Source organism: Mastacembelus armatus, chromosome 21 (assembly GCF_900324485.2).
Source record: "Mastacembelus armatus chromosome 21, fMasArm1.2, whole genome shotgun sequence".
NCBI classification, from domain to species: domain Eukaryota; kingdom Metazoa; phylum Chordata; class Actinopteri; order Synbranchiformes; family Mastacembelidae; genus Mastacembelus; species Mastacembelus armatus.
Window position 1 is genome coordinate 20,971,627 of NC_046653.1, and position 12,858 is coordinate 20,984,484.

At 38.7% G+C, this 12,858-nt stretch overlaps 1 protein-coding gene across 1 annotated transcript; it reads left to right on the forward strand.

Annotated features, from left to right (window-relative positions):
- Positions 1–710: 710 nt before the first annotated feature.
- Positions 711–12,214, forward strand: stam2 (signal transducing adaptor molecule (SH3 domain and ITAM motif) 2). Its single transcript, XM_026295683.2, has 14 exons — positions 711–896; positions 2,750–2,834; positions 3,093–3,168; positions 3,447–3,542; positions 3,807–3,953; positions 5,739–5,805; positions 6,134–6,332; positions 6,956–7,050; positions 7,212–7,294; positions 7,379–7,466; positions 7,589–7,643; positions 7,894–8,041; positions 9,382–9,548; positions 9,894–12,214. The coding sequence occupies exons 1-14, from the start codon at positions 857–859 to the stop codon at positions 10,084–10,086; spliced, it is 1,539 nt and encodes a 512-aa protein (XP_026151468.1). The 5' UTR covers positions 711–856; the 3' UTR covers positions 10,087–12,214.
- Positions 12,215–12,858: the final 644 nt, after the last annotated feature.

Here is a 12,858-nt window from a genome sequence, read left to right on the forward strand (position 1 = left end):
AATAATTATTTTTAATTATTCGGACAATTTATATATGCGTAAACTCAATTTAGGTACTCTTTCCATGACTGATATATATATATATTTCGTATCTTGAACTAAGGTTGTAATCTTTGTTTGTCTCTGACCATTCTTTCAGAGGAGCGCCCCCTATTGCTCGTCGCGCGACAATACACACATATACACACACACTGTTTCCAGTTTATTAGAAAAACTACAACTAGCTACCTAAAAATAATAGTCTAAGTTACCAGTCCCACAATAAAGCCTACATTCATTAAGATCAAAAACTTGTTTGTTTTTGTTTTTGTACAGGAGATCCATCTTATTTTGTGTTTGAGCCGCATCAAGCACTAAAATCCAGGATATGTATGATATGATATGTATTTTTTTTAATGAATCTCTCTCTTGTAGGCCAATGTATTTAATCGTTTAATTGATTAGACCATGAAAAAAACATATGTACTAGATATCATGAAAAAACATCTTTATGCGCTCCTGCTCCTCTTTTTCCCCATTAGATGTCAGTGTTTCAGTGTAACCAAAAGTGTCAAACTCAACTTCCAAGTTTTGTATGGAATATTTTTATGAATATATATGTAAACATGCTAGCTTTTAGTCAAGTTTAAAGTGTAGTTAATGTCGTTTAAAGCAATAAGCGCATTAAAAGGTTATTTTTTTCAATACGGCTGGTCTTTAAAATATTGTTCAGGCATTATTGAAGGCAGCTACGTTTCCGGTGGAGCAACTGGTGCGAGTTTAATGGACAAGGAAGAGACATTTGTTTGGGTTTGATAGAGCAAACACACATATTTCTGTTTCGTCAAATACTTTGGCTTTTTTTTACATCGTTAGTATGCCTTTATTTTCCCAAAACCCCTTTGACCAAGATGTTGGTAAGTGAAGTGCGTTTTTCGTGGTGTTTTCAGTGGTAGCTAACTTGAAGCTAGCTGTTAGCTTAGTTAGCTTAGCCTGAGTTTTTCTATTAGCTGTAGTTAGCGTTTTAAGTTTGTTTGGCACTGCCAGCTGACGTAAAAACACACACACACAAGTCAGAAACACCACTTTTACTGTAAACCTGGCAAACTGACCGGTTGTCAACAACTTCTGTTAAGTTCATCGATCAGTTCATTTGTTAGCTGCTTGGTTGTTAACTTGCTAACGATAGTTGTAAACTCATCTGATGCCAAGTAGGTCATAACTTATTGATTAACTAACGTAACGCTAGCTATTTTGGCTAGTTCACCTATTTTAAACCTGGCGAGTTACAGTCAAATAAGCAGAAAGCGATCCATTGTTTTAAATCCCTTTATTTGTTTACTTTTTCCGATTAATCAGCCATAAATACTTAAAAATGCTCATCAGTCTTTTTATGAATATATTCAGGTCACAGTAATATAAAATCGTCATATATGAAAAGCTCAAACCAAAGACTGATATTTTTGCTTTCATCTAACGCAATTAATAAAACACAAATCTGCAATGAGTCGACTAATTCATTATAAGCCACACTGAAAAATAATCACAGCGGGTTAAAGTCAGTTTCAAGCAGACATTCCTGTAAAATATCGAGCTATCCTGCTTTTCCCCCTTCACTTTTATTGTAAATAAACTATTGAAACTGTTGGTGACACAGACAGATGCCACCTTTGACTTTGAGACACCTAAAATGAAAACTAATCTTTTATTTATTTTCTTTTTTGACATAGACCAAACAAAATTATTGGTTAGTTTTTGCACCGGTTTCTTGAAAGAAAATTAATCTATAACAGTTTTTGTAATCGATTACTGATTGAAATAATTTTGCTGAGAAAACTGCCCAAAACTTATGTTATAGTTGGTTCTGAATTGGTAATTAGGGAAAACAAGTAATTTTGAAAACATTTTGCAATATTTTCTGAAATTGTATTGATCCAATCAGAAAGTATGGACATAATCTACAGATTGATGGATGTTTAATGTAAATATTAGTTTGCTACCATAATCAATTAATTTTGTCGTTTTATGTTATTCATTTTAGTCTACTCTGCTGCTCCTCTGTATTCACAATAACAAGTTCATTAGTCAACTAGTTTAATTAATTTGCTGCTATGAATCCACTTGATGTGTGTTATCGTCAACATTTATATTGTTTAGATCCCTTGTGTCATCATCATATTATACAAATTTTCATGCAAACTTCCCGGGTCACCACACTTATCTGTCCAACACCAGAGGTTTTGTATAACCACACACTGTTGCATTGTTACACTCTGACCTAACTTGGGATCTTGAGTGTTACGTGAGTCATGAGTGTCATGACCGGTTGTACTGTGAGATGGAAATGTTAATTAGAGTGGTTCTCTGTTCGCACATGACAAAGTAGCAGTGAATTTCCTCACTTTAAAAAAAACTTCACTATCATAAAAATTATGTGTTCTAAATTAATACAACATGAACTTTTAGGGGCAAAGATCAGTTGTGCTTTTTAACATAGTGAATGTCAAGTGTCACTTTTGTTAATCCTGTTGCCTATGAAACCCTAAAAGCTCATAAAATAAAACAGTATAAAATGTGAAGTTAATTTGGCTAGTAGGCACCCCTGCAGGGTTTTTGTACAGTTTTTTGGTAGGGGTTCCTACTACCCCCCTGTAGGGGGCATGGTAGGTCTGCGCTAATATATTACATTTGAAGACAAGCAGCCAGGATGGCAGTGAACATATTTTGTCACTGGTACATATGTACTATATCCGTTTGACATTTTTTTTAGAGAAGGCAACCAGTGAAACCAACACAACAGATGACTGGGGGCTGATTTTGGACATCTGTGATAAGATTGCAACAACATCCAATGGGTAAGCTGGAAAAAAGGTGTTTTTTTTCCTCTGAATGCTAAAAGCTCATCAGAAATTGTGCAACATTGTGGCTTTTCTGTAACTAGTGTATGTAAGTGTATATCTTTTTATGTAAGTACAGCACATTTGTATGAGAATTTGAAAACATTCGTCACTGTACAGTCTTCGGGGCATGTACAGGATCATCTCTAGTGTAAGGACAGTGTGTGTGTTGGTATTGAACTAGAAATGAATTATTTGTTGTTCTCTTGCTTTCAGACCAAAGGACAGCCTGAAGTCTATTATGAAAAGAGTCAACCACAAAGTACCTCATGTTGCCATGCAGGCCCTTAATGTGAGTTTGTTACTATGCTGCTATGCGGTCAAATTTACACACATCCATGATAGATGCACATTGAGAAATCTACTGCACATTATATTTTCTCTTCACATTGAACGGTACAGTGTTGTAATGTTTGTGTTATGACCAGCTTTGGTAAAATCAGCTTCAAGTCTTTTATGTTCTTTACTGGATTTAATTGACATTATTGTATATGGTAGTAATAGTAAAGTAATACAGTCTATATAGCAGCAATTTAATCTAATTTTTTTACCTTTTTTTTTTTTTTGCAGTTGTTGGGTGCTTGTGTGTCAAACTGTGGCAAAATATTCCACTTGGAAATTTGCTCAAGGGAGTTTGCCAGTGAAGTACGGAGTGTGTTCACCAAGGTATGTAAAGCTGTCTGTTATTCTTCCTGACTGTACCATATCTATCTCATTGCTTTCCGCAGTCATGACCAGTGTCATTCTTGCACATGTACTCTCTCACACTTTATGGATGGTTAACTGAAATGTCATAGCTGGAATAATAACAGTTATTTTATCCATCTAGTCCATGGGTATGTTAGATCTTTGTTATTGCAGGGTAGCAAATGAAGCATGGAAGAGAGCAACACAGCTGTTTTTTTTGTTTGTTTGTTTTGTCCCTTGTAGGCCCACCCTAAGGTGTGTGAAAAGCTGAAGGTTCTGATGGTGGAGTGGGCAGAAGACTTCCAGAAAGATCCACAACTCAGCCTGATTGGCGCCACTATTAAGTCTCTGAAAGAGGACGGCATCACCTTCCCCTCCCCATCCTCACAGGTATGTTGCTGTAATACAGAAAGTGTGCAAGGTGCAAATCAAATCCTACATCAGGGTAGTGCCTAATGTTTTGTCCAATTTCACTCAAGCTAGACATTTAACATAAGACATAAACAAATAGCAAACATAAAAGGTAACATCACAACCATGGTTTAAGAATATTTGTTACATTACACAACAAAAGTGATTTTTTTTTTTTTTTGTTTGTTTGTTTGTTTTGTGAAAAAAATGTTTCTTTCTTAACTTTTGCACCTTAACATACACACCAGACCTAGTCAATACTAGGTGTATCCTAACATTTTATCTCGTGGACATGCTTTTTTTTTTTTTTTTTTTTTTAAATGTATAGATCAATAAACATAACATATTAGCAGCCATCTTCTCTTTCACACAACTTAGTTTAACTGGTTTTCTACTTAAATCATGCGTCTGATTTCCATTTCCTCTTCACACATTTTAACATAAATCTGTTGACTTCTCTGGATCAGAACTTTCTTTGTTGTCATAGCTGCCTTCTGGTTTCTCTTTTTTTTGTTTGACATCTGTGGGGTTAGTTATGCAACTACCTTATGTATGTCAACAGTGGAACTTTTCTTCAGTTTGCACATGTCTTGCAACTGCATTTCTCATTTTTCTCATGTGTAGCTTAGACGTTATGCATGAAGTGTGAATTTGTGAACTTCTATTTATTTATTTAGTTTGCCAAGTTTTCACTGCAGGTGGTGTAGTCCTTTTTTGGCACATAACTTAATTTTTCTCACTTCACTGGATTTCTCTACTTTGCTCAATGTGTGAAGCAAGGGTAAGCCATACCCTCAGAAGGAACATAAGATCATAGCAGTTGTGGTTCAGGACAATGAAATCCCTCAGTTTGCAAATTAGACTGACTACTGGTAACATGTTTTATTAAGCATATTTGTAGATTTTATAGGAATGATCTGAAATGGATTTGAATTGGTTTTCTCAGTTCCAACTTTCACTGTTTTCCATTTGGCTGTGTGCTCTGTATTATGGTGTAGGAATGTCTGGGAAACCAGTTTTAACAGAGAGCAGGTAGCATATGAGGCAGCAGGTACTGACATTTAATCTCCACCAACAGTCGAGCAAGCAGCAGCAGGTAGTGTGACTTAACCTGTCGGAGTGCTTCCTAGTGTTTACTTATAGCTATCATGCACACTGAACTATAGAGTTATTTTTAGACAGGATTTGGGAGCGTGAGTGGGTGTGGGGGTGTTAGTGAATACAGACACACTCTATCAAGCCATGCAAAACAAATGAGTTTTCCAGTCCCTGTTGTTTATCTCTCTGCTTGTACACGGTCTGTTTTCTTTTCTTGCTACACAGTCTATTAGTTAAAGCTGACATAGGTAACACCTGCAGTTTTGTGTGCTAGTTTTATATGGAACACTCCACCCATTAGGTACAGACTGATCTAATGGTCTGCATGCTTTACAATGTGACTATAGAGCATATGACTTTTAACTGTAACCTATGCTAACAGTGCTAAGCAGTATGTATATTTTTCATTTTATGGAGTATTTCCTACGTAAAATATTACTACTATTTATTTATCTTTTAAACTTTGTGTGCAAAAGAGACATTGGACCAGCTGCACATCAGACTACACTGATTGATGTCCAGTACCCAACATGAACTGCAGGTGGCATTATAGTCACTGGAAATCAGTTTTTCACTTCCAGTCATATCTGCCGCCTCTCACTCATTCCTGTATATACACACACACACACACACAGACATGACCTTATCTTTCTATATTGACCACAGGGATCCAGTACAAAGGTGAACACACCTGCTGTGAGCAAAGCATCGGATGATGACGACCTGGCCAAAGGTAAAGTGAAGCACCATCATCATCTCTACCCACACCTTTATCATCCTTATTGCAGAATCATCTTCTACATAGATATGTATTTGCCAACTATTATATTTTATTTTAAAGGCTTGATTATGCCAATATTAGTAATACTACTTTAAAATTATTTTGTTGAAATGTTTAGCTAGATTGATTTCTGAGAACTATTTATAGTCTGAAAAGAAAAGATCTAAGAGATGAATCCTGTATTTGTGCCAAGTCCATTTTGTTGGACATTTGACAAACACATGATTCTCCTTTTAACTTCGCTCCTGTTATTTCCCATCCAAACCTCCACCTCTCCCAGCAATTGAGCTGTCCTTGCAGGAGCAGAAGCAGCAGGTGGAGACACGGCCCCTGACCGTGACCTCAGACCCCCCAAACTACACCAACGGCGGAGGGGGGCAGGAGGTCCGGAAGGTGCGTGCACTGTACGACTTTGAAGCAGCAGAAGATAATGAGCTGACCTTTAAAACTGGAGAACTTATTCTGGTTTTGGATGACAGGTGAGGTTTCATAACACATTCAGTCATGACTTAGCTCTGCTTTATTCTCTACACACTAATTTTAGATTAAGAGTTACTGGTGTTGCAGACTTCCCAGTCTGTGTTGTTCCAAGCTGTGATATTTCAGAGTGTGAAATACAGACAAACATTGACTGAAATATAATGAATTCTTCAGCCACATGCAATGAATTTTTATATTGTTATGAAGCTTATAATTCTCCAGGGTTTTCTTATGACTCTTTGGCTCACAGAAGCTTTGGACTGATGTGATGAACTCTGACATATACTTGTCAGTTATTGTAAATTTATCCTTTTGTTTTCTTAAGAGCACATCATTATACAAAATTCCTTATTCCCAGTCAAAATTTTAAACCTTAGATTTGTTGAATATCCAGGCTGTCCCACATATAAAACCAGGGATTTTAATATCCCCAAAATACTTCATATAATCCACTTAGTAACTGGCTTTAGTGGTGCAGTCACAGATACAGTAACATGAGAATTCATTTCTACTTAATCCAGCATTTTACGTTTAGTGATGGCTCAGACTGGTGAGCCTTAGGCAGACACTCACTGTGGCTCATGCATTGATGTTTATTCTTACTTCATGCTTTTGTTTTCAGTGATCCAAACTGGTGGAAAGGAGAGAACCACAGAGGAGTCGGGCTTTTCCCCTCCAACTTTGTCACAACTAATCTGAATGCTGAGCCAGAGACAGGTAGCTGTTTTTGCTGTGTCTGAAAATGAACACTTTTGGCAGATGCTCTGTTTTTTTTCTGGCCAAAGTTTTAGAATCTTCTTTGCTCTTCAGATAGATGAGTTAAAATGGAAAAAAATAGTTTCAGAACTGGTCATTAAAGGTAATCTTTTTCTCCACAGTGGCTTATGTTGAAAAGATTGTCACTCCTGAAGAGACGAGTCTGGACATCAAACCTGAGCCTGAGCCAGTCTTCATTGATGAGGTATTTAATTACCTCTAGGCACATACACTTACAAAGCCAAATCAATCAAACTGCCACACCAGACCCACTCTCTTCTTTCTGTAGGGGAAAATGGACAGAACGCTCGCACTCCTGCAGAATGTAGATCCTGCAGATCCGACTCCTGACTCCTCAGATCTGATCCAGCTGGAGGGTATAAACCTTAATGCGGGTGTAAATGTAGTCATGCTTGCCTGCTGAAGTCAGTCTGAGCTGCACTGTTGTTTTTTAACTTTCTTTGTTTCCTTCCCCGACTGTAAATATCTGCTTGAACAGGTGCATGTGAACAGATGAACCCACTGATTGATGAGAAGCTGCAGGAGATTGACAGGTAGTGTATAATACTATGTACTGCATCATTTTATACTCAGTACTGTGGATAATATTTATCAGCATTATTACTAATTAGTTTAAGGCCTTGCTGGACATCAAAGATCTTCTAACAGTCATCATGGCCATTGTAAAGTTCAGAATAAGGACGGCGACTTTAAGCCTTGGCTGTTGTAATTTTAGATCATGTTGACAAAGTGGAGCCACTTGGACTTGTACACAAATTGACTGTATGTGTCTCTATGTGGCAGGAAACACTCAGAGTTGTCAGAGTTGAATGTGAAAGTTCTGGAGGCCCTGGAGCTTTACAACAAGCTCATGAATGAGGCTCCGTTCTACTCGGCCTACTCCAAGATGCAGCCGCAGTATCCACCTCCCAGCTCAGCTGTGGCCATGCAGGTCAGAGGAATGCACTGAAATTGTCTTGTGCTGCCAAACCCCTCACCTTGAAAAGCTCCAAAGAATTACTCTCCTTAGCAGCAAAATGGATATGATGATTTAAGGGTAATGGAGAGGTTAACTGAACCGCAGTAACTTTATGTAGTTATCTCTCCTATGTAAATAAGAGGACGCTTACGTGATTTGAAGCTTTCAAATGAATTGACTTAATTTAGCCGTATGATTAATATGTGGAACTGAGGTATGTTTGGACGACTTTAAAACCAATGACTCAGGATTGTTAGTGTGCCATATTCCTCTGTACTTCGTGCTGTAATAGGTGAATCAATGAAAGCAGAATGGAGTCATACATAATTTAAAGATGGATTCAGTCCAGGCTTGGCTTATAGCTCTGAACTATAAAGGCTGGAGATTTTTGATGTTAAAAAGGAAACGTGTTAGACAAACCCTGTTAACCTTCACTATACGCAGCCACCATTACCCTGCACAACTGAATGGCAACACTGGACGCAACCCAGTCTATTGATTCTATTGATTCTATTGATTCTGTTTTCCTGTGGAGATAAGAGAACAAATGTAGAGCAGAGTTCTCACATTTTACATTTGTGAGATATATTTGGCCAGTAAAGGAGTGGATTTTATTCTTGTTGGACTCATCCTGATAGCTTGACATTCAGCCTTTTTTCCCTCCCTGGAGAGTCAGAGGCAGCCTGTCTTTTCTTGGCAGTGGCCCTTTTCTCTGTAATGATTGATGTCACTGTCTCTCCCCCGACATTTAGAAAAATGTCCACTTCACTGGGCAGGCCCACACCACAGTGCTGATTCTTTTTTATTTCTGCCCTTCATAATTTTTTTGTTTTTGCAGAGACTGTAAAACTCTCTATCGAGTTAGTCTCGCACCTCTAGTGACATATGAGCACTTGAAATGACAAAAAATTTCAGATTCTACTGAGATTTATTTTAACCCATGTAGTAGCTATTGCTCTCCCTCTCATTTTACATGCAAGAAACAGTTGTACATGACTTCGTGATGGGCCTCTTTTTATTACTGTTGTTAGTGTTGTTCAAACACAAAGAGAGGAAATGGAAGAAACACTGGGAAGGGGAGGGTTAAAAGAGAATTTGGATATTAGAGCTTTTGCACTGTGTGTGTGTGTGTGTGTGTGTGTGTGTGTGTGTGTGTGTGTGTGTGTGTGTGTGTGTGTGTGTGTGTGTGTGTGTGTGTGTGTGTGTTGAAATCTTTTCCTTAAAACAGTGAAGTCCAGCACTTCACCTAATGTTGCCAAGTTGTGTTTGACAGCTGTTTCTGTTGTTGCTTTCCAACCTGCTCCTCTGCTCAGAGCTACCTCGGCCCAGGTGCAGCTCCCTACATGCCGCCAGCGATGCCCCAGGTTCCTCCTGCTCAGCCTTACACCATGCCCAGTGACCAGCCTGGACCACTACACTCACTGCCTACCAATGTCTCGGCCCCACCCAGCAGCCAGGCTGCTCAGCCTCCCTGCATGAGGTAAGAAAACTATGAAGTCTGCAGAGACACTACAAAGACAAACAATGAAAAATGTCATGTGGCTAATAAGGGCTTGACCTCATAAATCTTTGGAAGAAAACGAGCTACTAGTTTTTAATATCACTTAGGTAACCGGGCAGGTAAGGTGTTGATAATCTCAGTGGTCTAGACAATCACAGATTTAAAGATTTAGTTGTACTTGAATGAGTTTGGAAATCTTGAAAGAGATCTAAGAGGACCCAGTTATGATGCTATTTGCCCCGTGCAAATAAGAGACTATCATTTAGACATGCTCAGACTTGCATTTTCACTGTTCACGATGTCACAACCATATTTTCTTCACAGCAGTGGGATGAATGCTCAGTACATGAACCAAGCTGCTGGAGCTCCTTACCCAAACCAGACGGGGGTGGCCATGGACATGTCGACCTATCACAATCACCCCAACATGCCCCATGTGTCCTATCCTGTGGCTGCACCCCCTCACCAGGTTCCTCAGCAGCAGCAGGGAGCATATTATCAGCAGCCTCTCTTGTAAAACTCCACTGACAGCAGACCTGACATGAATACATACTACAGATATTTCAGTTTCTAGCCGTGTGTTCATTTGGCTTGCTTTGCGAGTCCTGTTCTTTTTGTAGGGTCATTCTTTGGGCTAGTTTTTGTGCCTGTGGAGCTGGACTGAACACATGGGAAAGCTAAAATAACTGAGGTTTGTATACGATTTAGGTCTATTGTGTGAGTCGGGGCTCGCCTACTCTATGTGAGGCCGAACATGGCATGTGGACTTTTCTCCTGTCCTCTATTTGTTTTTCCTGGCTGACCGAAAGCGATGCTGATCTTCACAAACATGAGAAACATTGTCTAATGTAGGGAAATTAGCATTTTACAATCGATAGCTCAGCATAGTGCTGCTCCCCCACAGTGCTGTTTCTGACTTGACCGTGTTGAAAGAATCCACAGAATGCCATCTTCTAACATGGCAGCAGAGGGTCAGACCACGTCCACAGTAATGTAGATAAATGTGAAGGAATGCTTTCTATTGTAACTCTCTATTTACACTACCTTCCACACTGACCATGAAGTAAAGGCTCTACAGTAGCTCATGGCCTGTCACAAGATCCGTCTATGAACTGTGAGCCAACAGCTCAACTTGTTAAAAGTGCTCTCCAGAGTAAATAAAATTGAAAACAGCAGTCTCACTGAGCTCAGTGAGACTGCTGTTTTCAATACTCACATCATTAGCGTGCACAGGTGTGTGCTGGTGTGTGAGCTAGGGTGGATCGAGCCCCAGTTGACAACTAAATGGCATTTACAAGTTTATCTGAATTAATGCAAACACGGCCTAAATATTTCGTTTTTAATTGCGTCTTGTTTTTAAAGCCTGTTGGTGAATTCATCTAAAGGCAGGTACGGTTTATTCTGACCATGTCTTTGTCCTTAGGTGCACTTTTCAGTGAATGATAGAAACACGCTGGGTTGACGTGAGAGATTGTGTTTCTGCAAAGCCAGCACTGCCTAAACCTGTGGAGAGGTTGCAGGTGTTCAGTGTGCAGTTATTTGTCTCTCACACCAGCATTCATGACTGGAGCTGAACACAATTTCTGAAGTACAAACTCTGTTTTCAAATATCAGATAGGTATGCTCACAGTTTTTTGGGTAAATGGTTCAACAACTGCTTTGCCTGAACCCACTGCCTTCTAACGCATTCTGTGGTTGCATTTGCAGTATGTAATATGACATCTTTTGTTTTTTACATGTTTGTATGTCTCTGAGAATTTAACCACAACAGGCTTCCTCATCATTGCAGAATGACACTTTACAAGGAATGATCAGATTCTAGGGCAAACAGAATAGTTGGATTATCTGTGTGTTTAGTATTGTGATAAAATGCTGCATCTGTTTGTGTCTTTTACATCAGTCCCTTCCTGCCTCTCATATTCATGTGTGAAAACTTTTAGGATTCCAAGTTTTATGTAAATGCACATTACTAATGTTTCTTGTCGCTATACTTTAATTTGAAGTTTGCCAATGACATTTTGCTTAGATTTATATCTTGAGACATTATGCATGTTTAATTTACAGGCTTGGAGAATATGTAATGGTTATTCCTTCTTTTCCTCTGCTTTTACTTTGAATGCCCAAGCAACATGGAAGTTGACCAAAATCTTTGAAACGCTCAGAAATAATTTGTTAATAGGAAGTGAGGCATCATGTGTTCATCTCACTTGTGATGTTTCTGCAATTTTTAGGTTAAAATAAGGAGCAACACTCATAGACTGAAGTGCTGTTGCAGGAGCTTTCTAGTTTTGATTTTAGCCACAACTGTCTGTCTTTCCTTTATGTGCCTCATATTCTAGGCATTGTATATTAAATGTAAAATACCTGGTTTAGTCAGTGATATTGACATTGCACCTTAGCTTTGTAAACATTCATCTACCACTGGATGCCTTGTTAATTCTGTAGAAATCAATGACATGGGTGAATGACACACATACAACGTTGGGGAGTAATTTCAGTCTCAGAATCCAATGGATATGTATAATTCTGTATATTTAAAATATTCTGAGAAAAATGCCTTTGGGTTTTAAAAAACTGCTTTTGTAACAGAGCAAACATATAAATATTCTTTGAAATAAAAATAAAATTGACCTGTGTTGAGGAATGGGCCTTTTTTTTTTTTTTTTCCTACGTTTGCCACCAGCTGCACCAGCGCTAACAATTACCCAGAAGACATGATTTATTCATTGAACCTGGCCTTTTTATAGCGTCAGGTGTTTTCAAAGGGATGCACTGGGCGGTTTTATTAAATGTCAGTCTTACTGTGGTGGCAAAGTGCAGGTAAAAAACTGTTGTGTGAAATGTTCAAAGGCAGACTCCACAGCCTGCTCTCCAGGAGACGTACACAGGCTTTCCACAGCCCTGTGCTGGGATTATCTGGAAACAGCCCGGCTGAGAGCTCGGTCTGCTGAGGATGACTGAGGCGACTTCGTCAGCTGTTGTTTGTCCTGATGAATTAGATGAGCTAATACTAGCTCTTATTTTTAAGCCAGGAACCCAGCACCACATCAGTAGAAAGTGATAGTGTTGGGATGCAAATATACATGAAATAATAATAGTGAATTCATTTTAATAGGAAACAACTCCACGTTATTGTAGTCATTCTGACTTATACAGCAGAGACAGGTGTCTGAAGAGTTCACTTACATCTGGAGTTTCATCTGAGGTCTAACAGCAGAGATCAATAATGATCAGTTAGTTTATTAACAGTGGGTTTGTCACAGAACAATACACAGCACCAGGACCAGTG

Bases quoted from the DNA above. Each gene is read 5' to 3' on its own strand.
- stam2 (XM_026295683.2), top strand. From the start codon at position 857: ATGCCTTTATTTTCCCAAAACCCCTTTGACCAAGATGTTG. The intron at 897-2,749 runs GTAAGTGAAGTG...CATTTTTTTTAG, and splicing joins CCCCTTTGACCAAGATGTTG to AGAAGGCAACCAGTGAAACC. The intron at 7,295-7,378 runs GTATTTAATTAC...TTCTTTCTGTAG, and splicing joins AGCCAGTCTTCATTGATGAG to GGGAAAATGGACAGAACGCT.